The following is a 25,195-nucleotide window of genomic DNA, read 5'->3' as shown; positions in this document are numbered from 1 at the left end:
CTTCCTTTGGCCCTGAGCTCTCGAGCGGTGCTAACTGCGCAGGTGCGGTAGTTAGAGATGCGACAATGGCGAACGGGCTGTCTGTTGAGGCCCTGCGGGAGAAGCTGCGCCGGGAGTTGGAGGCTGAGCACGTGGTGAGCGAGGACGCGGCGCAGAGAGGGACATTATAAAGGGAGAACAGGGGGCTTCAGCCAGATTTTTTTTTTTTGGAGGATAGGATGGGATAATTAATGTGTGTTTGAATGTTGGATCGCATTGGTAGTTGTAGTTTTTGTGATTAAGACTACAAGTTCCACAATTCATAGGAAAAATAGAACAAATCACAAATAGGCTCTAGGAGCCGATGCAATATGGTGCGCTCAGGCCAACGCACCTGGTAACACTTTATTGGAGGTGCTAAAATTGGGATTAGCGCATCCAAAACGCATCCAATTCGCGCGCATAGCTAATAGCGCTCCTCATATGTAAATGAGGCTATTAGCTATTACCCCGTGATGCAAAAAATTGTGTGGCCAAGGCACCTAATTTAATGCCTGCCTGGGACCTGGCATTAAAGCATGCCACACTCAAGGGGCTCAACACTGATACTAAGTAGGAAGAATCACAGAAAGCAGAATCATGCCACGCTCAAGGGCTCAACAACAACAAAAAAAATCCTGCTTTCTGTGGCTCCTAGTCTTGTCCCCTCCGCCTACCGAACTCGGACTCTCCCCTCAGTCCCAACATACCTATACACGAAAAAGCTGTATACACCCTATGCCTGATGATGAACGCACCTTATGTTCCACGATGTACTCTAGTTACTACGTAACTTGCATAAAATTATCTTATGGTCCACTCATATATATGTTCAATTCGTGTATTGTTAGAACTGTTCGTTTCTAGATTGTAATAGTTGTAATTAAGTCTCTTGTTCAAATATACATTTACTGTAATAAGTTCTAATGTTCATACAATGTATTAAGTTCTCATGTAAACCAGAGTGAAGGCAGATTGCTATACTTCGGTATATAAAAGACTTGAAATAAATAAATAGGGGGAACCACAGAAAGCAGCATCCCCAGGGACAGGCCTAGTTGGAACCCCTGCCACAGTAAGTGAAGGAATGAATACATTAATAAGTGCACTTAATATTAAATTATTCACTCCTTCACTTACTGCCGATTGGACCATTCACTGACACGTCAGTTAAAGGACCAATCCCCTTTTAGAAGGCAGTCTTGAAGGGGGATTGGGCCTTTTTACTGACAAGTGTCAGTAAAAAGGACTAATTGGGAACAGCTGTGCCAGGGGTGGGGATGGAGCTCTAACCAGGCTGTTGTAGGTGCCTAGCCTGATGCAGAGTGCAAGTGACGCACAAATTACCCATTGCGCGTCCCTTTTAGTGTGGCAACTCATTTGCCCATTACGTTGAGAAACCAGGCAAGGTGGATGTGCATGCGTTCAAAAAACGTACGTCCAGGTTGGATGCACATTTTTTATGCGATGATATTGCATTGGCTTGTATGTCTTTGTGAGGATGGAGAAAGAATGGCTATTAATGGACGCTAGGTGCTGAGAGACAGATATAGTGCTGATGTTATTTCATTTTATGCTTAAGTTAATTTACATACACTCGTTTTAGGTGTAGTTTTATTTGTATATTTTAATTGCTTCAAAAACCAGTTCTGATTGCAGCTTTCAAAGGACCATAGTAAATACAGTACCCTTTGGAGAAGCTAGAACACAAGTCTTATAGATCAGGGCTTTCTAATTGCTGTCCATGGTGCTCTCCTAAATGGGGCTAGTTTTGTGGATTGTCCTGAGTAATATGCATGAGATATATTTATTTACATTGAAATTATAATTGGATCGGTTTAGTGACTGAGCACAGTGGTGTGAAAGGCCTAGGTAGGGCTAGGTTTTGGGGTTCTGGAGGAACACACCCTTGTGATACTGGGACCCAAGGTAGCTCTGCAGCAGCCTCTTCTCTCTTCCCCTTGTGCATTCCAAACTCCATAACAAGTTATATGTTCAGGATATTCACAATGAATATGCATGAGATACATTGCATGCACAGAGACCCCCCCCCCCCCCCCCCATATGCAAATTTATTTCGTGCATGTTCATTGTGGCTGTACTGAATACCTGTCTGGCTAAGGATTCTTCAGGACAGGATTGAGAAGCCCTGCCCTAATCCCCTTTCTATGGCAGAAGGAGAGCAGTGCTTTGTACCTGCCAGTGCTACCTTTGAAGTCTGTACTGTGTAGAGCCCCATATTGTCAAAAGGGCTACTGGCCTTAAAACTTCATAGTAAAGCCGGCAAAGAGAGCTACAGATAAAATGCTCTTCTCCTGGCAAAGGGAGGGTATCATTCTAGGGAAGTAGATAGTAGAGTTAGTATGTAGGTGGGTGGAGGGGGAGTGCAGCAGCCACTACATGACTCAAACCACTGGGGCCAATGTAATAAAATGCACCTAGCCGAGCGCAATAAGGGCATCAGCACATCCAAACTCTCACGTAGCTAATAGCGCACATGTAAATTCCATGTAGATGAGGCTATTACCTATTACCCTGCAATGCAATAAATTCCTGCTCGCTCAATGTGCTCTAGTTAACTTGGAAATTTAATGCCAGCCCCCAGCCCTGGAGCTGACATTAAGCCTTGTCCTGCGTCAAGGGCTCACAAAGAAACAAAAAAAAATCCAGCTTTTGTCATGATACAGCTTTCTGTGGTTCCTCTGACTTAGTATCATCACGATACTAAGTCGGAGGAACCACAGAAAGCTGTATCATGACAAAATGAAAAGGGGGAAAAAATGGAAAGTGTAAAAAAAAAATTCTGGGCACACAGTATACAGGTGATATGTATATGCTCCAGGCTGTGTATGTAGTGCGTGTTTATTATGCCAGTAGTGGGATAAAATGGATGCTCGCATTGGGTGGCCGTTTTCCTAACCCACACACAGCCATGTTGCCTGGGCACCCAGTTTTCCCTAGTGCGTCCTTTTTAACATGGCAGCTCATTTACCTATTGCATTGGGTGCCAGGGGCTGTGGATTTATTTATTTAAAAGTTTTTATATACATCTAATAAAACTAAAATAATCCAACTCGGCAGTTTACAATAGAATATACATAATAATTAAAATTATATATAAAAGGCAACAGAATAGGTAGTTAAAAATTATAGTTTAAATAGTAAAGCAGGGTCGTATAAAATAGACAACTACATAAAAACCATGATTAAAATTACTTAAGGATTAGAAGAGAGGATAGGCATTTGGGAATAGTTATCTGGTGGTGTAGTTTGAATTCTTTGGTGTTAGGGATTAGGCGAATGTCTTCAAGCAGAATTCCAGAGAGTCGGGCTGGCAACTGGAAAAGCTTGTTTGCGAGTTAGATCAAGTCTTGCTGTTTTTATTGTTGGGATCTCAAGAATACATTTGTCCATTGAGTGTAGTTGACGTATTGGTTTATTGTGCAGAGCCAGATTGATGAAGAATTGTAAAGTAAATTGTGGATTATGGTAAGAATTTTGCATTTGATACAATATGGAATTGGCAACCAATGGAGATGCTGGAGTGTTGGAGTGATGTGATCCTTACGGGATAGACTATATAATAGGTGTGCAGTAGAGTTTTGAATGAACTGAAGAAGACGAATTGTTGAAGCTGGTAGTCCTAAATAGTGAGTTGCAGTAGTCGAGGGTGGATAGGATCAGTGCTTGAACACAGACCGAAAGTCTGATGTAAACAAAAGAGGTTTTAAGTTTCTTTAGCATTTGCCGTTTGAGAGGATTTTTATTTTTTACTATTGTGGTTATATTGTCTGACATGGATAGTTTAGAATCTATGAAGTTATCTAGGTTTTTGGCACAATTTGTTATGGGAATTGAGTGTTCTTCAAAGGTAAAGTTGTTTGGAGGGTGGTGTATTGAAGTCTGGAATGGTTGATAGAAAGATCAGTTCGGTTTTTGATGCAATCAGTTTTAGTCTGTTATGCGATAGCCATGTTTTTATAGTTTTTAGATATAGGTGCAGTAAGGAGAATGTTTTCTTCCAAGAATCTGTAAAAGGAATAAGAAAATGAATGTCATCTGCGTAGATTTTAAAGTTTAGATCAAGACCAGATAGAAGATGGCATAGTGGTAAAAGGTAGATATTAAAAAGAATTGCTGAAAGAGATGAGCCTTGAGGAACACCTGAGTTGGTAGTGTACCAGTCAGAATGAGAGTTACCAACAGTTATTCTTTGAGGACGATTTGATAGAAAAGATTGGAACCATTGTAGAGCCGAACCAGATATACCAATATGTTTAAGATTTAATAGGAGAATTTCATGATTTAGGGTGTTGAAGGCAGCTGCGATGTCCAGTAAGTCCATGATGTAGTCTGTGTTAGTGTCAAAACCTCTAAGGATTGTGTTGAATGAAGAATAAGTAGAGATTTCGTACTGTGCCCTTTTCTAAAACCATGTTGGTTGTTGTGTAGAATAGAATATTATTTTCTTGTATATAATCGGAGAGTTGTTGAAGTACCATGGATGCTATGATTTTGGCTATTGATGGAAGGGTAGCAATTGGACGGTAATTTGTGATGTCTAAGGGGTCTTGATTTTTCTTCTTTGGGATCGGTAGGATGGATATTTTTTTCAATAAGGATGGAAAGATGTACTTTTCAGTGTTTTTAGGACAAGGGCTATTGGATGGTTTGGATTTTGCTATTCATTTATTTTTTTTAATATACCGACATTCGATCTGTAGGTATTTCTCTATCCCCAGAGGGCTTACAATCTAAGTTTTGTACCTGAGGCAATGGAGGGTAAAGTAACTTGCCCAAGGTCACAAGGAGCAACAGCGGGACTCAAACCCTGGTCTCCTGGTTCAGTAGCCCACTGCTGTAACCACTAGGCTATTCCTCCTCCCTTGCTATAATATGGATTATAGTGTTTGGGTTTGTTGTGTTAAATTCTGATAGTTGGTCACTTGAGGTAGAGTGGATTTAGGGAATGGGAGTGATGAGAAATCAGTGGAGGTATTTTCTATTTTTTGTTTGAAGTATGTTGCTATTTTGTTGCAAAAGTCATTGATGGGAGGAAGAGCTGAGTTATGGGGTATTGATGTTAGACATTTTACGATGCTGAAGAGAGTGTGAGGGTTACCATTTGCTTTGTGGATTTTAGAAGCATAGAATGTTTTTTTTGGCATGTATGATTTCTTTCTTGTAATGACGGAGATGGCTGTAATAAGCTTGTTTGCGTACAGGTAGCGGGTTTTTGCGCCAACGACGTTCAAGGTTTCGGGGGTTTACTTTTTAAGAGACGTAGAGACTCAGAGTACCAAGGAGAGATTTTAGGTGATTTTTTTGTGAAGAGATAGAGGGGCCAGAATGTTCATATTATTTTCTATATTTGTATTCCAGTATGTTAACATACAGAGTCAGGATCAGTGTGAGGATTCAAGTTTACACTTGGTAGGATAGATTCAATGAAGGCGTCTGGATTGATTCTTTTGCGTTTTTAATAGGGTTTGATTGTTATATTGTAAGTTAATCAAATTATGGGGTTGCGTTTTAATGTTTCCTGTTAATTTAATTAAAAAGTGGTCAGACCAAGGAACTGGTGTGATATCAGCAGTGAGGTCAAAGATTGATTGATTATAGAATACTTGGTCCAGGGTGTTTCCCTGTTTGTGAGTGGGGGCATTGATTAATTTAATGAGGTCAAGGCCATACAGGGCATCTAGTAAACTGGAAACGGGCAGTTATGAATATTGACTATTAAAATGTAGGTTGAAATCGCCTTGATATTTGCTAAAAGGCCTCCTCCTCTACAGTTGAGATGGGGTTGTGAAAAGGGGATATAGCCTTCAGGACAAAGGTTATTAACAATGACTGTGTCATGTTCATATAGCCATGACAGGGGTAAGTTCAGTTATTAGATCATAAATAATGGGTGTGTTTTTCCTGAGAGATTGTTCATTGAGTAATATTGTAAATGATGTAAACAAAAGGACTGAGGTTTTAAATATGGTGCTAGTTGAAGGTAAGGGGAGTAGGTACCATCATCTCGAAGGATGGCGAGTAGGATGTAGCGGACCATATCTTCCATTAACTGTGATGACAGAGATGTTCATTTTCGAAATGGAGTAATAAGCTACAAGCTGAAAGAAACAGATTTAGTTAATGTATTGAATATTATGGCAAGGCGGCAAAGTACGCACAAAGGGGCAAGCCCCTTTGTCGCGCTCTTTGGGTGCAAAGCATGCGGCGCCTCCAATGTTGCTGCTGGGTCCTTAAGCCGACTGCTCCTGATGACGTCTGAGGTGAGGGCGGGACTAGCCCGCGCAGCTTAGGTAGAGCTGGGGATGTTTTGCAGCTCAAACTTTAATGCAGTGATGATGGCTGGAGACTCCCGCGCTGAAGCTGGGAGTAGACGGGGTAGCAGACAGCGGAGGCAGTGCAAAGTAAAGCTGTGGATGTGCACAAGGTAGGAAAACAGGTGTTCAACACGAGCGTCCAGTTTACTGTGCGCTTTTATTGCATTGGCTACACTGAGAGCAGTGCACTGCCAGAAGAAAACAGAGAACATGCCATACTGGGTCAGACCAAGGGTCCATCAAGCAAGCCCAGCATCCTGTTTCCAACAGTGGCCAGTCCAGGCCATAACAACCTGGCAAGTACCCAAAAACTAAGTCTATTCCATGTTACCATTGCTAGTAATAGCAGGTGTTCTGTAAAAGATGTGTGTGTATTGTGGGCAGAGAGTCATGGAAGAGAGTCTAGGTTAATAGGAGCTGTTTTAGTCCCAGACCCATGTGAGGGGGAATAAGGAATCACAATTTTTGAGTTGCGGTGTACTGTTTTTTCCTAAGGCTAGCCCTGAACCCAGGTTCAATTTCTGGCTCTGGCTTTCACTCCCAAGACTGGGGTTGCTGTAGAGGGAGCAAGAGCAACTCAGTGATGACACCTAATGGCTGGAACTAGGGTACATGCGGACCAGGTTCCAGAGGGAAGCACAGTCTGTGACTCCTGGCTAAGTATTGTCACTGCAACTAGGTCTAAAGTCTTGGCTAAGGGAGGTTGTAAAAACAGGAGAAATACCTGGAGCGGTTCTATACGAAGGTTCATGGCTTCATAGCAGTTCCAATTGTGCTGGAAATCCAGTGGAGGGCGGTTCCGATTGAGCTGGAAGCCCAACGAAGCAGGAAGAAACTGCTTCGTTGGGCTAAGCATATTGTCAAAAAAAAATGGTTATAATTACATAACTGGAAACATAAGGAACTATATCTTATGTATATGCATATTTATTGTGGGAATCCTGGAAGCCAGACTTGGCTTGGGTGGGCCTTGAGAACTGGATTTAAGAAGCATTACCATAGATGCAATGAGGCAACACCAGGAGCTGACTCAGCTTATCCGTGATGGCTCAGAACCTGTTGACAATCCTAGAGGAAGTGTATCCTGGATAAGGGAATAATCTCTGAGGTAGGAGAGGGGGCTGGAGGAAGAGTATGATCTGTAGAGGGGAGGAGGATAAGAGAGATAGCTAACAGGGAGATGCATCAAGCTGCGGTAGTGCTCTAATACACATTGTTTCATGCGATATCTGCAACATTTTGCATCTTTCCGCCCAGTTTCATCTCCCCTATTACAATGACCTTCTTTGCATGCCATTTGCATGCATGAATAATGCAAATGCATGTAAATGTGGTCATGCATAGGCAATCCTATGCAAATAATTTTATCTTGGCTGACCAAGAAGGTGGTCAGTCACGATAAAATGACTAAGCCTCTTGGAAAAGCGGTAAATGTGAGGCGGGAGGCCTCAGACCCTAACGCAGGTCTTGATGTTCCCGTCTCACATCTAAAGCAGCGGCAAAACATAAAAAAAAAAAAAATCATGGCAGAGGGGAGGTTGAGCAGGGTTCAGTGCTGACACCCAGCTCAACCTGGGGCTACTACTTGACGTGGCCTCGACTCCCCCAAAGTTTAAAAACAGAAAAAATGAGCCTGCATAGTGATGGCCCTCCTCCCCCCCCCCCCCCCCCCCCAAAGTCCAATATAAAATTTTAGGGTCTTGGTCCTCCCACCCCTTCAATTTTAAGAAGATAAAGGTCCCGGCCCCTCTTCCCCCTCCCTAAAAGGTAAAATTCCAAAAAAGACATCTTGGCCTCCTCTTCAGCTACCCTCCCACATCCCTCAAACTTTCAAATGAAGTCTTGGATCCCGCATCGGGGCTGGGTGCACCCTGTTCCAAAATGGCACTGACCTGACCGTGCCCCCGCCATATGCCTGGGATAAGCTCCGAAGATCAGACCCAGGCCACGTGGCCAATGTCCAATCCTTGGACCTTGTCCCAGTCACATGGTTGGGCAAGGTCAGGTCAGTGCCATTTTGGAACATGGTACTGAGCAGGCCAGGTGTAAGGGTGCACTTGGCACTGACGCAAGATTCCCGTTTTCGTTTGAAGGTTGGGGTGACCAGGACCCAGGAGTCTGTTTTTGGAATTTTACCTTTTGGAGAGGGGAAGGGGTATGGGAAAGGAGGGTTGGGACTCGGATTTGACCTCTCTTTGCTGCAATTTATTTTTTTTGGTCAGTGGCCCTTTAAGGTGATGACAGACCCTTGCGGTTGGGACCACTATTGCTTTAAGGGCTGCTAGGTGTGTTCTTGCCCCACAGGATTTAGCCGCAAAACAAAGAACGTGCCATGCAGCTGTGATTTTTTTTCAGGGGAAGGGGCTCCATTATCGCAACTACCCCCCCCCCCCCATGATAGTGGAACCCCTCCTGTGATAAAACATTGCAGCTTAATGCATCTAAGGGGTAGTAAGGGGAATTGGGGGTGGGTGCATTGGCTTTACAGTCCCGAGTATAGAAAGCTGTAGACTGATTTCTCCATTTATTTTCTCCCTGTTGGCAGAAGGAAGAGGAGCCTTGGAATGATTTCTTTCCCGTCGATAGCAGGGCTGAATTAGCCATGCTGTCATGGGAACTGTCCATCAGGCCCGGGAGGCGGAGCTTCCTAATTGATGTCAGAGCTTTGCTGTGAGGCTGCGCGTGGTTTCCCGCGCTGATAACGACTCTCCTCAGTCTGTTTTTCCGTGCGCGGGATCGCATGCGAAACTTCAGACCTCCTCAGCTAAACTTTTTTCTTCAGGGAAGTGCAGCTACAAAAAATGAAAGAAAACAGTAGGAAACATGCTCCCCGACCCTCAGGGTTGAAACCCAGCCTCTTCAGGAAGGTCATGTCCATTACGGATGGACATGACCACCCGCTAGAGTTGTGCTCTCACTGCGGCTGGATGTCCCCGAGGGCGCGATGCCAGAGAGGGGAGAAAATTGAGTGCCTTAAAATAGCGAGGGCCAGTTCCTATGCCCCGCAGTCGGAAGCCCACTCGTCCCCGGGGCCCGCCTCGACTGCGCTGCCCCCGCAGCGTAGGGCAGCCTCCATGGAGCCTCCGACCTCGAAACCTTCTGCAGAGCGCTGAAGAACAGTTAAGGCGCAGGCCTCCCAAGGTCGGGATCTCTCCTGCAACAAAGGCCGAAGACGGGAAGAGTCGCATGAGCCGGGGAAGAAGAGAGAGCCTGCCCACTGAGTGTCCCATGCGTCGCAACCACCGACGCAAGATACACCGACGCAGTGCATGAGTCTCGGACCACGACGCTGGAATATCCGACCCACCTGCGATGCAGGTGCGTTGGCCGACGCACACTCTATCGACGCAAGTGGAAACACCGTCGAATGAAGGGACGACGCTGGTGCACCAAAGCAAACTGGCGCAGATCACAGAGCTGTCAGAGCCCGTAACAATGCCAACGGCGCCGGAACTCGCAAAAAGGAAGAAATCGTCCAAGACATCGCATTTTCCGGAACCCAGTACGGAGAAAAGAAAAGGGTTTCATTTGTTGCCGCCGTCTGCTACCCACCAGTACTGGACCGGAATCTCCGCAACCATCAGTGCCTACGTCTCCACGTGCGCCTTCTCTGATCTCAACACCATTGCAACAGCCTCAGCAACGGCCACTTAGCCCTGTGTCACCGGATCTCCAGACGTCGTCACCAGGCAGTTCGACTGGGTACCCTTTGGAGCCAGGGGAAGAACCAGCGGAACCTTAATCTTCGGGGGAAGATCTACCTATCCGAAATTTTTAGAAAAGATGGTTCCATTCTCAACCTAAACATTCAGAAGGTACCTGATCCGAGATCTGAAACCTTAGGTCTATTAAAAATCTTCGACCTTCCGCCAGAGCCCACCTCTCTGCCTCCCCATGCCGTACTGGACACAGTTCTGGAACGCTTTTGGGACACCCCCTTCACACTTCCAGCGGTCTCCAGGAAGACTGACCTAAAATACAAAATGCAAAAATCGCCCTACTACACAGCGCCACAACTGCCTCAAGCGTCCCTGGTCGTTGAATTGGTAATGGCGAGAGCAAGGAAATCCAGATTACATTCAGCGACCCCTCCGGGCAGGGACCATCGGTCATTGGATGAATTTGCAAAGTGCACATTCCAGGCTTCTGTGCTAGCTGCCCGCATTAACCACCATCAATTTTACATTGTTCAGTACCTCTATGAATGTGTGCAATGGCTGAAAGACAACTCTGAGCTCGCCCACCCATCCTGGGACACTCACACCATTCAAGACTTGGAAGAAGGCATACACCATCTGTTGCGCACAGTATACGAAGGTTTTGAGACCTCCTCCCGTGCGTCGGCGGGTGCTATTGCAGTATGGCGTGTGGCCTGGCTGAGAGCTAGCTCCATTAGAGAAGACGTCCACGACAAGTTGGCCAACTTGCCCTGCAAGGGGGACAACCTGTTCGGGACACGGTTTCAGGAAACAGTGGCTCAACTAAAGGAGCAGTCAGTGGCTGTACAATCCCTAGCCACCCCTCAAACCTACTCTACTTCACGCCGATATTCTACACTGCTCTGGAGACAAATCTTCCAGCGCCGGCCTTACCGACCATATGCGTCCTACCGTCCCCGCCCTACCAGCCAACTCCCCGTCCGCAGACTCAACAGAACAAAAACCGCAGGGGACGCCCGCGGGGCCAGCGCCCACAGGCTCAACAACCTTCTGCTCCCGCAAAACCTAATCCGTCTTTTTGAACATCGCCTTGCCACCACCGCAGACGGTGCTAGCGGGGGGAATCATGGCACACATCCAGGAATGGGAGAAGATCACAACCAACCAATGGGTATTAGACATTGTTCGTCACGGTTACAAAATTAATTTCCAGTAACCTCCGCCGCTCCCTCACTCAGTGCTACGGGGATCCAGACCCCACCAAACCCGATTGGAAGAGGAGGTGAATGCATTATTACGACAACAAGCAATTCGCCGCATCCCTCCAACTGACCATCTTACGGGGTTCTACTCCCCCTGCTTCCTCATTCCAAAGAAGTCGGGGGATATTCGTCCAATATTAGACCTCATAGAACTGAACAAATTCATAGTCAAGGAAAAGTTCAAAATGATCTCTCTCAAATCTCTACTACCCTTGATCTAGCCCAAAGCTTGAATGTGCTCCATAGATCTCAAGGATGCATACACTCACATTCCTATGCATCCTTCCTCCTGGCAATACCTGTCTTTCCAAGTGCATGGCCAACACTTTCAATACAAAGGCCTTCCCTTTGGCTTGTCAGCAGCGCCCAGGGTGTTCACCAAGTGTATGGCAGTGGTAGTGGCATTCCTCCGTCAGCGGGGGATCATGATTTTCCCTTACCTCGACGACTGGCTGATTGTGGCCGCCAGTCTGGACACTCTACAACAATATCTCTGGGATACAATCCATTCCCTCAACAACTTGGGGTTGATCATCAATTATCAGAAGTCCAAGTTACGTCCTGCACAAACGATACAGTTCATAGGAGCTCATCTGGATACCATCAACTGCAGGATTTTTCTGCCAACAGACAGGAGACTCACCATGAGACGGCACATCAAATCCTAACAGTGTTGGGACATATGGTAGCCTTGATCCACGCGGTCTCCAATACAAGACTTCACATGAGACACATACAATGGGGTCTCAAGTGACAGTGGAAGCGACATTCTCAACCACTACAATGGAGAGTGTCCTTGACAAAGACCATGATAGCAGACTTAGATTGGTGGTTATACAAACAGACACTCACCAAAGGAGTTACCTTTACGCTTCTGCCACACAATGCAGTCCTTACCACAGATGCCTCCCACAAAGGATGGGGGGCGCATCTCAATCACCTCCAGACACAAGGCCTCTGGACCCAACGAGAGCAGCTCCTGCACATCAATCTTCTGGAATTACGAGCAATCCGTTACGCACTACGAACCTTTGTATCTCACCTTCGAGGTCACTGAGTCATGGTTTTCACGGACAACCAAGTGGCCATGTTTTATATCAACAAACAAGGAGGCTCGGGATCCTGGAGCCTGTGTCACGAAACCCCCACCATTCTACAGTGGGCAACCTGCCTCTCCATTCAGTTGCAAGCCACTTACCTGCCGGGCATCGCCAATACTCAAGCAGACAAACTAATTCGGATATTCCATCCTCACGAATGGTCCCTCAACCGCGTCGTAGCAGAGGCCATCTTCCATCGGTGGGGGTGGCCATCCATAGACCTTTTCGCCACAGAGTCCAACAGGAAAGTGAATCGCTTCTGCTCCGTATGGCCGACCCCCACACAGAGTCACCCAGGATGCCTTTCTCATTCCATGGACGGAACCATTGATTTATGTGTTTCCTCCAATTCCCCTCATCACAAAGACGCTGCAAAAGTTTATGCGGGACGAGGCGCAATTAATCCTAGTGGCACCGGCGTGGCCCCGCCAACTATAGTACACACACCTCCTGCAACTGTCCTCGGATGCACAGTTTCGATTACCCAATCAAGAAAATCTACTGTCACAAGAGGAAGGAATTCTCTTAAACCCGTTACACTCCTCCCTGCATCTCACAGCTTGGAGATTAAACGGCGCCTTCTGTCAGAACAAGGAGTTTCCATCACGGTGCAAAATGTAATCCTGGCATCCTGCAAACCTTCCACGAGGAAAAACTATAGCTTCAAATGGAAGCTATAGTTTCACCACATGGTGCGACTCCATGAGAGTTGATCCACTCACCTGCACACCGGAGGTTTTACTAGACTACCTACACACGTATATGGCCGGCCTCGCTACAGCTTCAGTCAGAGTCCACCTCAGTGCGATAGCTGCCTTTCACCGGCTACACAACAGCCAACCTATCTCCATACGTCTGATGGTGTCTCGATTCGTACGGGGACTCACACACCTTCGTCCCCCAGTGTCCAAACCACCAGTGCTGTGGAATATGAACCTTGTTCTCGAGCAATTGATTGTCCCACCATTTGAACCAATGGAGACCTCCCATCAAACATTCCTCACCTGGAAGGTCGTGTTCCCCACCGCAGTGACTTCGGCACGACGAGTTAGCAAGTTACAGGCATTAGTTCATTATAGCCCATATCTTAAATTCTATCATCATAAGGTAATTCTCCGTACACATCCCTCGTTCCTACCGAAGGTGGTATCCCAATTTCATCTCAACCAATCGATTGAGTTGCTGACATTTTGTCCAAAACCTCACAGGAACGAAAGAGAAAGCTACTGCATACATTGGACTGTAAAAGAGCACTAGCCTACTAATAAACAAAGAACCCACTCGCCCACCAGGGCATCGCAATTGTTCGTATCTTTGAACCCGAATGCCCCAGGTCTTCCAGTAACCAAACGTACCATTTCCAGCTGGATTACGCAGTGTATACAAGTCTGTTATGAGAAACGTCAGTCCAAACTACCGTCTCGACCCACGGCTCATCAAACACGGGCGGTAGTAACCTCAATGGCTCATCTACGACATATTCCACCAGTAGACATTTGCAAAGCAGCCACATGGGCTTCTCTCCACACCTTCGCTTCCCATTACTGTCTTGACTAGCAAACAGCGGACGATGCAAAGTTCGGCAAAACACTTCTACAGTCATTGTCCACGGACTCAACGGGATCGACTGTCTCTTAACCTTCATCACGCTGTATCATACACTGACTACTAACTTTAGTACAGTGTGATGGGAGCATAGGACTTCCATGACAGCATGGCTAATTCAGCCCTATCATCGACGGGAAAAAGCAAGTTTGCTTACCGTAAATGGTGTTTCCGTAGATAGCAGGATGAATTAGCCATGCTGACCCACCCACCTCCCTGACCAGTCGACTCCATCTCTATGACCCACGCTTGCTTTATCACAGAGTGAGGAGAGTCGTTATCAGCGCGGGAAACCATGCGCAGCCTCAGAGCAAAGCTCTGACATCACTTAGGAAGCTCCGCCTCCCGGGCCTGATGGACAGTTCCCATGACAGCATGGCTAATTCATCCTGCTATCTATGGAAACACCGTTTACGGTAAGCAAACTTGCTTTCCCCTCTGGCAGCAAGAGGGAAGGTTCGCCATCAACAAGCAGGCATGAATCTGCCATAATATGTGGGTGATGTTATCTGACGATGCTGGCGTGAATCCAGCTCTCAGGGTTCAGGGAAAGAGGGTTTAATTCCTGAAGATGTGGGTGTTGCATGTCCATCAGACACTCACTTTATCATCGCTACCTGGGCTTGGATCATGACTCTTCCGACTGTTCTAGTTGTAGTCAGATGTTCCCGAGGGGGAAACAGCAGTACTGCACTGGGAGATGGTGGCTTTGTGAAGGGTGCCGGCCGATAAGACCCCAAAACCTTGGCATGAGGGCAGGCAGTGGAGCTGTTTCACCTCCCAGAGCAAGGCCTCTCTGGACTCCCGGCGCCATAAAAACCATCAGTTGCGTCGGCTTATTGTTGATGTTCAAGAACTGTGTTTTTGTTTGTTTAATGTTTGTATGTCTTTTCATTTTATGCTTGTTTTGATATGTATATCTCTTGGGAGTAGGCGATCTATAAGTTTTAATAAAAGTTAAGACTCTTGTCTTCAAGTCAGGGAAGGCTCCAACTCCGCTGTGCTGCCAGTTGTTGGATCTGTAATGGGTTGAGGGAGGTGCAGAAGCTGAAAGCATCAGATGAGGCATCAAAGAAAACATAAGTGGTGCAAGGAACCCCCTTGGGAGCCATTTTCTCAACGCAGAAGAAGCCAGCGCCATTGGCACAGGGATCTGCCAGGGCAAAACTTTCCTTAACACCAAGATGAGAGGTAGTGTCTTGGTGCGGGTGTCTTTGTTCATCCTGCGGTGGAAGATCCCTTTGGCAATGAGCAACCTGTTGTTCCTAGACATTCCAGTCCAGGGAAAGGTCCATTTCATTAGAGTGAAGCGTGCCAGCACTTCCCAGGATGCAATTGCTCCCTGTGGTACAGAGTAGCACAGTGCTGTGGCTCATCTGAATAGGTATCCTTCCGTCTTAGAAAGTGGAGCTTTGGCATGAAAGAGATCTCTGCCAGTGCTGATGATCAGACCTAGCACTGGGCAGCAAGATACATGGATGAACCCAGTACGGAGTGGCTCAGCCTCGGCTCCCTTGAGCTTGCATTTGGTGCCACTTAATGCTACAGCACCCAGTGAGGATGAGGCAAAATGGGTGTCAGAAAAGGATGTCTCCCCTCCTAGTCCAGCCAAGCAGAGTGCCTTAACCAGCTGGGATTCAGTTTTCAGAGCTGGTGAGGAGTTTTTCTTTTTTTGAGCCCTGAGGAAATTGGAATCTCTCCTGCCTAGGATAGAGAAAATCTTTCCCACACATTGGAGAGTCCTCGAGAGCTTCAGGCCTCTCCTCAGAGATTACCGACAATGGAAGTGAGTCCACTTCCTGACTTGATTGATTCACCTCCTCTGAGGGAGTTCACTCTTGAGTCAGAAGGTGAAGGAATGGGATCAACCCATTCTGAATTCCTATCAGTCCTCTCTCCATCAGATCATCTGAGGTCATTTCTTCAATTTTCTTCATTGTCACCTGGGTCTTGGCTGAATGACCATCCATGACTCCACAGGGATTCCTTTAAATATTCTGTTGGACTTACTGCAACATAGGTTTTCTCCAGAAGATCTGTGTTATTTTTGCTTGATGGCCAAGTTGGTAAAGATGACGTCCATCAATGTGAGGAAGGATGAGGAGCCAAGAATGGATGTCTTCAGCTTGTTACAATTTCTGCAGCCTCCAGCGAATTCTGTATCTATCCCTGTACATTGCCTATTCAAATATCTACATATGAAAATGTAACAGGCTTCCATGCTAGACTGAAAAATCATCTTAAAGGGTTTGACATAGTCCAGCTATGCACCATTCTGTAGTGGTGGAATTGGCCCTGAAATGGGCCCAAGTGCTTGTAAATGTTTCAGGTACCATCTGGTAAGGATTCAAAGGCATTGGACTCATTTTAGCAGAAAGTCTTCCAAGGTTGATCGATTAAAAATGGCTATAGCAAGCTGTGGCTACTGAGCCAATTGAAACCTCTACTAACTACCACAGACGTCAGAACTGTTTTACAAAACACTAATATTCTCGAATCTTGACCATTGCAATTCCGTGCTCCTTGGTCTTCCAGCTTGTCACATAAAACCGCTACAACTTCTGCAAAATGCAGCAGCAAGACTTCTATCCGGTGCAAGAAAAGACCATCACATCACTCCTACTTTAAAAGCACTACACTGGCTACCAATACAATATAAAACATTAACGACCACATTCAATAGCATTAACACGAATAACAATGACCACCTTGGGATACCACTTAAACAACACAAACCACAACGAACTCTGAGATCACAAAAGAAAGGTCTCCTCTCTATCCCAACAACACAAACCCCTCACTTGTCACAAACAAGAGAGAGAGTGCTATCTATAGCAGGTCCTGCACTATGGAGCTATATGCTGGAAGAACTAAGAACTACAACAGACAAAAAGAAATTCTAACAAGACCTGAAAACCTGGCTGTTCCAAAATGCATATAGTACAAAATAACCTATGAGATTACATTATCCCTTAACAAAACAATCTCTACCTGATGCCTCAATCCCTAATTATATAAATAACAACCCCATCAGCCCTAATTGGGATATCACTTAAACAACACAATCCCCTCTGTCTAGTCACTAATAACTGGGAATGATGCTGCTGTAATGATATTGCTAGAATCAATAATTTGTGATATGTGGTATATAACTTGTGAATGCCAATGCTGTAAACCATGGAGATCTAGTGATTTTCACATGGAACGACGGTATACAAACCCTCTAAATAAAGATTGCGGCCCATCAGTTGTTTATGGTGCCTTATTTACATGATTGTTATAGGCAGGTGGAGTTCTGGCAGGTTGTTGAGGATACCAGGAATATGAGAAGCATCTCATCTGTTTCACATATGAGGCCTCTGGCACCAAGGCCAGAACCTCTGTAAGAACCAGGAGACTTGCTTGGTTACGGGTCAGTGGGCTCCTAGAGGATAAGCCCGACCATCTGGCTGATCTTCCCTATACAGGGAAGAACTTATATGGGTACAACATGCAGGAGGCAAGTGGCTCTGATTAAAGAGATGAATTCATTCTGCAGTAGCTTTGGGCAAGCAGTTCTGCATAGTCTGTTCACCCACTAATCCACTTTCCACCTGGTAGGGTTGGGTTGTGTGTTTTACTAGTTGCCACACAACGCAGCCCTGAGCTTGGGATTCCCATGTGTTATGACTGATTGATTCATGCCTGCTTGTCAACAGAGAAAGTAAGTTTGCTTACCTGTAAACAGGGTTCTCCATAGACAGCATACTTAATACCCGCCCACCTCTTGGGAGAATTGATTTCCTCACTGAAACTTAAGCTCTGGCAGAAACTGAGGGGCTCATGAGGTAGCGAGCGCACATAGAAACTCTTACACGTGTTCAGTAAAACCTTTACTGAGCTCCGAGAACTGGGTCTATGTTAATGCTATTAGATGATGTTGCCAATGTGTTATGGCCGATTTCATCCTGCACTCTGTGGAGAACCCTGTTTGCAGATAAGCAAACTTGCTGCCCTGGCAGGGAGGAAGGATGCAATGATTGCTTATCACTCCTGACAGTAGAAAACTTTGGACTGATTCCCCCTCTCTCTTTTCCTGGGCGACAGGAAGTGAAAGACACTTCTGCGAATCACTGTGCCACCAGCTTCAAGGTCCTGGTCGTATCCCCCCGATTTGAGGGCAAGCCCCTGCTGCAGAGGCACAGGTAAGACTGCAGGTTGGGGGAGGGCTGTAAGGAACATGTTACCTACATCCAGCCTCCTCGCCTATCACCATCAGGTATATAAAAGAGCTTCTCATGAGGGAGTCCAACCCTAAGGAGGTTAATAAACAGAAGTATAATACAAGATAGAAGGCCAGGATAATCTTTATTTTATCGATGCACTGGAAAAGGAGGCTCACCAAGTTCCAATACAAAGTCAGATTTTTATAACTTGGCCCTCAAGTGTAGGGGTTAAAAGAAGTGATGCCTCAGGAAGCAGAGCTGTCTTAAGAAGTACATGCTGTACCATTCCTGTTGAATTGTCTTAGACCCCAGGTGATCTGTCTTCTCCTTCATAACAAACTGCTTATCTCAGGTCTTCTTGAATTCTGTTACCATTTTTGTTTCCACCCACTCCTGAGAGGCTATTTCATTCATTCACCATCCTTTCTGTGAAGAAGCATTTTTTTAATGCCACTCGCGAGTCTGCCGCTTTGGAGCCTCATGTCATGATTTCTTGTTCAAGAATTGCCTTTCCATTGCAACATGTTTACTTCTTGTGCATTATTTATACCTTTGAGGTATTTGAATGTCTCTCTCATATCCTCCTGTCTCTCTCTAAGGTTATATATCTAATCCTTAAGTCTCATCTCCTATAAGCATTTTGTGCAGGTTTGCACTGAATTGCCTGGACTCTTCCTGAATGGTGAGGTCTTACCAAGGTTCTGTACAGAGGCATTACACCGCCTCCTTTTTTTCTTCTGGTTATGCCTCTCCCTGCGTACTCTAGCATTCATCTGGTTCTGGCCACTGTCTTGTAATGCTGTTTCACTACTTTGAGATCATCAGAACAGATCACCCCAACGTCTCTTATTCTTTGGATAGAATCTCATTCCCATCATCCTTTGGATTTCTGTGCCCAAATGCATGACTCAGCACTTTTTTTGCATTGAATCTTAGCTGCCATGCATGCAACCACTACTTGTGCTTTCTTAAATCTCTCCTCAGTCTAGCTACTCCCTTAGTGGGTGTCCATTCTGATTGCAGTATCATCAGAAAAAAGAAAAGCTTTTCCTACAACTCCCTCTATGTTGCTCACAAACCCGGCCCAGGACCAAACACTGAGCCTTCATGCTAATCACCCTTCTCTCCTTGGTGTGAACTCCATATAGCACTGCCCTCTGTTGCCCACCCCTCAAAGGACAGTATGTAAATAAGAAAGGAAAATCATTTCTAATCCAGTGAACCAGCTTGGGGCCTACCTGTGGTTGTTCATTTTCTTTTCTGATTGAGTCTCCTAAGTGGAACAGCGTCCAAGCTTTGCTGAAATCGATGCATGACTAACTACAGACCGGTTAGCCTGACTTCAGTGCCAGGAAAAATAGTGGAAAGTGTTCTAAACATCAAAATCACAGAACATATAGAAAGACATGGTTTAATGGAACAAAGTCAGCATGGCTTTACCCAGGGCAAGTCTTGCCTCACAAATCTGCTTCACTTTTTTGAAGGAGTTAATAAACATGTGGATAAAGGTGAACCAGTAGATATAGTATACTTGGATTTTCAGAAGGCGTTTGACAAAGTTCCTCATGAGAGGCTTCTAGGAAAAGTAAAAAGTCATGGGATAGGTGGCGATGTCCTTTCGTGGATTGCAAACTGGCTAAAAGACAGGAAACAGAGAGTAGGATTAAATGGGCAATTTTCTCAGTGGAAGGGAGTGGACAGTGGAGTGCCTCAGGGATCTGTATTGGGACCCTTACTGTTCAATATATTTATAAATGATCTGGAAAGAAATACGACGAGTGAGATAATCAAATTTGCAGATGACACAAAATTGTTCAGAGTAGTTAAATCACAAGCAGATTGTGATAAATTGCAGGAAGACCTTGTGAGACTGGAAAATTGGGCATCCAAATGGCAGATGAAATTTAATGTGGATAAGTGCAAGGTGATGCATATAGGGAAAAATAACCCATGCTATAATTACACGATGTTGGGTTCCATATTAGGTGCTACAACCCAAGAAAGAGATCTAGGTGTCATAGTGGATAACACATTGAAATCGTCGGTTCAGTGTGCTGCGGCAGTCAAAAAAGCAAACAGAATGTTGGGAATTATTAGAAAAGGAATGGTGAATAAAACGGAAAATGTCATAATGCCTCTGTATCGCTCCATGGTGAGACCGCACCTTGAATACTGTGTACAATTCTGGTCGCCGCATCTCAAAAAAGATATAATTGCGATGGAGAAGGTACAGAGAAGGGCTACCAAAATGATAAGGGGAATGGAACAACTCCCCTATGAGGAAAGACTAAAGAGGTTAGGACTTTTCAGCTTGGAGAAGAGACGGCTGAGGGGGGATATGATAGAGGTGTTTAAAATCATGAGGTCTAGAACGGGTAGATGTGAATCGGTTATTTACTCTTTCGGATAGTAGAAAGACTAGGGGGCACTCCATGAAGTTAGCATGGGGCACATTTAAAACTAATCAGAGAAAGTTCTTTTTCACTCAACGCACAATTAAACTCTGGAATTTGTTGCCAGAGGATGTGGTTAGTGCAGTTAGTATAGCTGTGTTTAAAAAAGGATTGGATAAGTTCTTGGAGGAGAAGTCCATTACCTGCTATTAAGTTCACTTAGAGAATAGCCACTGCCATTAGCAATGGTTACATGGAATAGACTTAGTTTTTGGGTACTTGCCAGGTTCTTGTGGCCTGGATTTGGCCTCTGTTGGAAACAGGATGCTGGGCTTGATGGACCCATGGTCTGACCCAGTATGGCATTTTCTTATGTTCTTATGTTCATGCCCCAATTCTCTGGTCACCCGATCAAAGAAATTGTCTAAATATAATGAGTCTCCCTCTAGTAAAACCATGCTGCCTTTAATCTACAATCTGTTGGATTCTTTGCTAACCATTTTTTTTTGTTGTTTTTTAAGTAGAGCTTATATTCATTTTTTCAACAGCAAGATTAGGTTAACTGGCTTGCAGCTCCCAACCACTTCTCTATTACCACTTTTATGGAGAGGGACAACGTCTGCCCTTCTCCAGTCCTTTGGAACCACTGCCATGTCCAAAATTGAACGGTTCCATCAATGGACTCGCCAGGACTTCTCTGACCTCCCTTTTATGTATCCCATCCAGCCCCAAAGCTTTATCCACTTTCAGTTTTGCTAGCTCCGCACAATCCTTCCTGCTCTTTTGGGATCATCCGATATTATGCGTTGCTCCTTTTTTGTGGTGGGTGTTCAGTTCTCACCCCACCATATGCTTTTGTGGAACTATCTTCAGTGCTTTGGAGATGTTTTGTATTGCTGTAATTTGGGGGTTGTGTCTCTGATTCAAAGGTCTTATTCTGCCAGAACCCACTCCATTGGACCTTCTGTGGAAGTAAGGATAGGTTATCTGGCCTCAAGATAGAGGGATGCACCGTTCAGGTCTCATTCTATTTTGGTTCCCCTGATAGAATGTAATCTGCATTGAGCGGACCTGGTTACAGCCCTAACATCAGTGAGCCTAGGTTAGCTAAATATTCAGACAACAACCTCACTAGTTTTGTTGGTAACTTTGAATTATTACAAAACTTGGTTATAAGACATGGGAGGGGGCCTGGGTACTTGTAAGGGCCAATGAGTGGGCAAATATTGTCTTGGTAAAGAGTGAAATCCTGCAGATGGTCAAAGTTCTGCAGCTGACAGCTAGGATATCTCCTCAGCACAATATGATAGGCATAGCTTGGGAGACATTTACTATATATTAGGCTTAGAGGAAACATGAGGAGGCACTTCTTTGCTAAGAGCGTGGTGGATGTCTGGAATGGCCTACCAGCAGAGGTGGTAAAAACCAGTACTGTAACTGAACATAAGCATGCTTGGGACAAATATAGATTACGGTGTTAGGAACACAGTAAAGAAAGAATCTGAGTTAAAAAAACAGGCGATAGGAATCTGGTATTGCTTTAAGTATGGGAATGTATACGCTTAACTTTCCATAGTGGTAGAGAACAAGAGAGAGGATGAGACTACTGGGTGGGCCAATTATCTGCCATCATCTACTATATGTGGATTAGGATTTTAGATGTAATTACTTAATCTTTCCAAATCTGAGTTGAAGGCAAGGTACATTTAGGTGTGCAGTAGGTAGATCCCTGCCCCAGACGACTTACAATCTAAGGGCCTCATTTACTAAACATTTTTCACATAGACACAGGATGGGAGAAAATCCTTAGTAAATCAGGCCCTAAGTACCCGAGGCAATGGAAGGTTAAGTGACTTGCCCAGGGTCATGGAAATCAGTGAGAGAAGCAGGATTTGACCCCTGGCTTCTCTGGTTCTCAGTCTGCTGCTCTAAGCACTAGGCCACTCCTCCTCCATTTGCTATGACATAGATGTATTTTGGTGAGCCAGAGGCTAAGGCTCACCCCTTTGTGGTTCTTTTAAACTCTCTGACCCTAATGTTGGCTGTTCTTCCTTCTCCACAGGCTGGTGAACTCCTGTCTGGCAGAGGAGCTGAAAGAAATCCATGCCTTTGAGCAGAAAACCCTTACCCCAGAACAGTGGCTGAAAGAGAATCAGAAGTGAGGATTAGTGCCACTCTGCTTTCTGACTTCTGATGCCCCTCCCTATCCCCCCACGCCCTGGTATGCCTTTAAGCCAGGATCACAGATAGAGGAAATGGACGCAACATACACAGTGGTACTATCTCCTGCTTCTTTGCTGTACAGACCTTAGTTTGATCTCAAGGCCTCTGTTCATCTCCTGGAGACTTGTAGAAGACAAGATTCCATGGTATGCACTTAAATTATTGAGGAAACAACTACTTTGGTTCTTAGACTTTCCATCAAATCTCTGATTTAATCCTTGGATGTACAAGGGGCAGCTGTTAACTCTGCTTTAAAGCTGGTGCTGTGAAGTGAGTGAGGAAAGGTCCCTTTTGTTTATCGCATTTCTCAGTATGAAGATGTCTTGTATTCCCTGGTTCCCTGTATAGAGTTTCACTGCTGATTTGGAAAGAAGACCAATTAATTAGGTGTGATCGTGGGTAATCTCAGGCCTGGGGAGAGACATACTCTCTCTGCTCCCTCCCACGATCTGGATCTCTAATGGGGGTTCTGGAAAGGTAAGGTGTGGGGGAGCAACTCGCTGTTAGAGGAGGCAGGCCCTAAAGTGGATGTGATACATTTTTATTTATGTTTGTTTTGGGGTTTTTTTTTTATGGGTTTTATCTGTTGTGGCTTGGTTTTTGTTGACACCACCTATGCTAGGTGTTTGTAGTGAGTAGCAAGAGCCTTAGAGATGTATCTAAGAATGTATTTACATTTTGCTTTATCGTTTTGGAGGACTTTTTAAACCTGTTCTGAAAACCCAGATCGAATTGAATTTTCAGGATATCCATACTGAATATGCATGAAGTAAATTCGCAGAGCCAGTATACGCAAATTTATCTTATGCGTGTTCATTGCGGCTATCCTGGAAACCCGACCAGCTGTGGGGTCAGCAGGACAGGTGTGGAATCCCTGCCCAATGAACTTCTGGCAACAGAGCCTGATCTCGCAGAGTAATTTCATAAAGTGGTACTAACTGATTTGCCCATGCCTTTTGATGCTCACATCAGCTCCCAGGTATCGCATAGGATGCTGTTTGATCAGTCACAGTGCTTGATTTCTGCCTCCCTCCCTCCCCTTGCCTGAATGCCACCACTGTTCAGTAGCTGATGCACTGGTCCACCTCTGTTTGTAGAAATCAGTTTTATTATTGTGTAAAGAGTGTAGGATGTTGTGAGGTTTTTTACACAAATGAGAAAACCACACACAGCACTGTACCAAAAGCAACCCTTTATCCATGTACATCTAACCCCCACAGCATGCACGCATAGCTGCTGTTGTACGCCGTCGTCTCTGAGCTGGTGTCCATGGAGTGCTATCGTCTTCTTGCTGATACTGATCTGAAGATGGGATGTGTCTACTGTCGGAGGCTCCTGTACCACAGTGTCTTTGTAATAATTCTTATGCCAGTCCAATAAAAGGGATTACAATCTTATGAAGAAATCTGCTGAGAAAGCAGTGTCCCATGAAAGATACTAAAGGTGTGGTGACGTTCTAATTTTTTTTTCTTTACCGTTTCCATTAGAAACTCACTGGACTATATACAAGCTGAAGGAGAGGGAAGAAAGGGTTCTGGTCCCACAGGAGGACAGGCATCGTATCTAAGAAAGCCACCTTTCTACTCTCCCTTTATCAACCTCTCAATTCTTCCCTCTGCTCTCCAAAGAAAGCCAATTTTCCTCTTCACCGATGGTGAGAGGAGAAAGCCCTCTCTCAGGGCTGGGAGCAGTCAACAAGTGCACCTTTATTTTCAGCACCCAGACTGTTTCAAGCAATGCAGATGATGGTAGCTTTAGACTTCTTGCCTTACCAAGAGATGCAGGCATTTTGTCAAAGTGTGAGGCCCGCTTATGCCAGTAAGAGTGGGATGCGCTTAGGCTGCTGAGGGTTTCAAAAGCCTCCTGGTTTATGCAGAGAGAACAAACAAAACTGCACTTACAGTAGAAAGGGTTATTTCTTGGTAATGCCATTAAATATGCTCCCAACACACATCTCACTCCTTACAGACTCAGCTTGCATGTTTCATACAATATTATTCCTAGCCCAGAGGAGGTTATATCAGAAATATCGGTCTCCTTGCAGAATCTTCATCGTTTGAGACAGCATCTGGGTGAGTGGGTGGGAAGAAAGTACATATGCTACATCCAAGAAGAATAATGCAACAGCTTGTTTAGAAAAGGGAGTTTAACAACAAATCAGGTTCCCTTATGTCATGACCAGAACATGCCCTTCTCTCTCTGCAGATGATACGCACTTGGCAACCAGAGCTTTCTAGGGTGATTTAATCAGTAGCAGCATAGCTGACCTATGCCCCCTAAAGAACATGTCTATTTCCTCAGTCCCTGGGTCAGCCACATCAAGGCTGTTTTGGGTAATCCCAGTTTCTTAGCCCACCAAATATAAAAAAAAAAAAAAAAAAAAAGCTTAAAA

The 25,195-nt window shown here is 45.1% G+C and overlaps 1 protein-coding gene across 2 annotated transcripts; it reads left to right on the top strand.

Annotated features, from left to right (window-relative positions):
- The first annotated feature begins 4 nt into the window (after positions 1-4).
- BOLA2B (bolA family member 2B) lies at positions 5-25,187 on the top strand. 2 transcript variants are annotated; one of them, XM_029607044.1, is made up of 3 exons: positions 5-134; positions 18,069-18,166; positions 22,643-25,187. In XM_029607044.1, exons 1-3 carry the CDS (start codon positions 66-68, stop codon positions 22,740-22,742), a joined length of 267 nt encoding a protein of 88 aa, XP_029462904.1. In that variant the 5' UTR covers positions 5-65; the 3' UTR covers positions 22,743-25,187. The 2 variants fall into 2 exon arrangements, with proteins under 2 accessions (XP_029462904.1, XP_029462905.1); XM_029607045.1 differs by lacking the exon at positions 5-134 and adding an exon at positions 1,318-1,452.
- The last annotated feature ends 8 nt before the right edge of the window (positions 25,188-25,195 follow it).

Source organism: Rhinatrema bivittatum, chromosome 6 (assembly GCF_901001135.1).
Source record: "Rhinatrema bivittatum chromosome 6, aRhiBiv1.1, whole genome shotgun sequence".
Taxonomy (NCBI): Eukaryota; Metazoa; Chordata; class Amphibia; order Gymnophiona; family Rhinatrematidae; genus Rhinatrema; species Rhinatrema bivittatum.
Note: the sequence above shows the minus strand (reverse complement) of the source record. Positions and strands in the feature narration are given on the sequence as shown.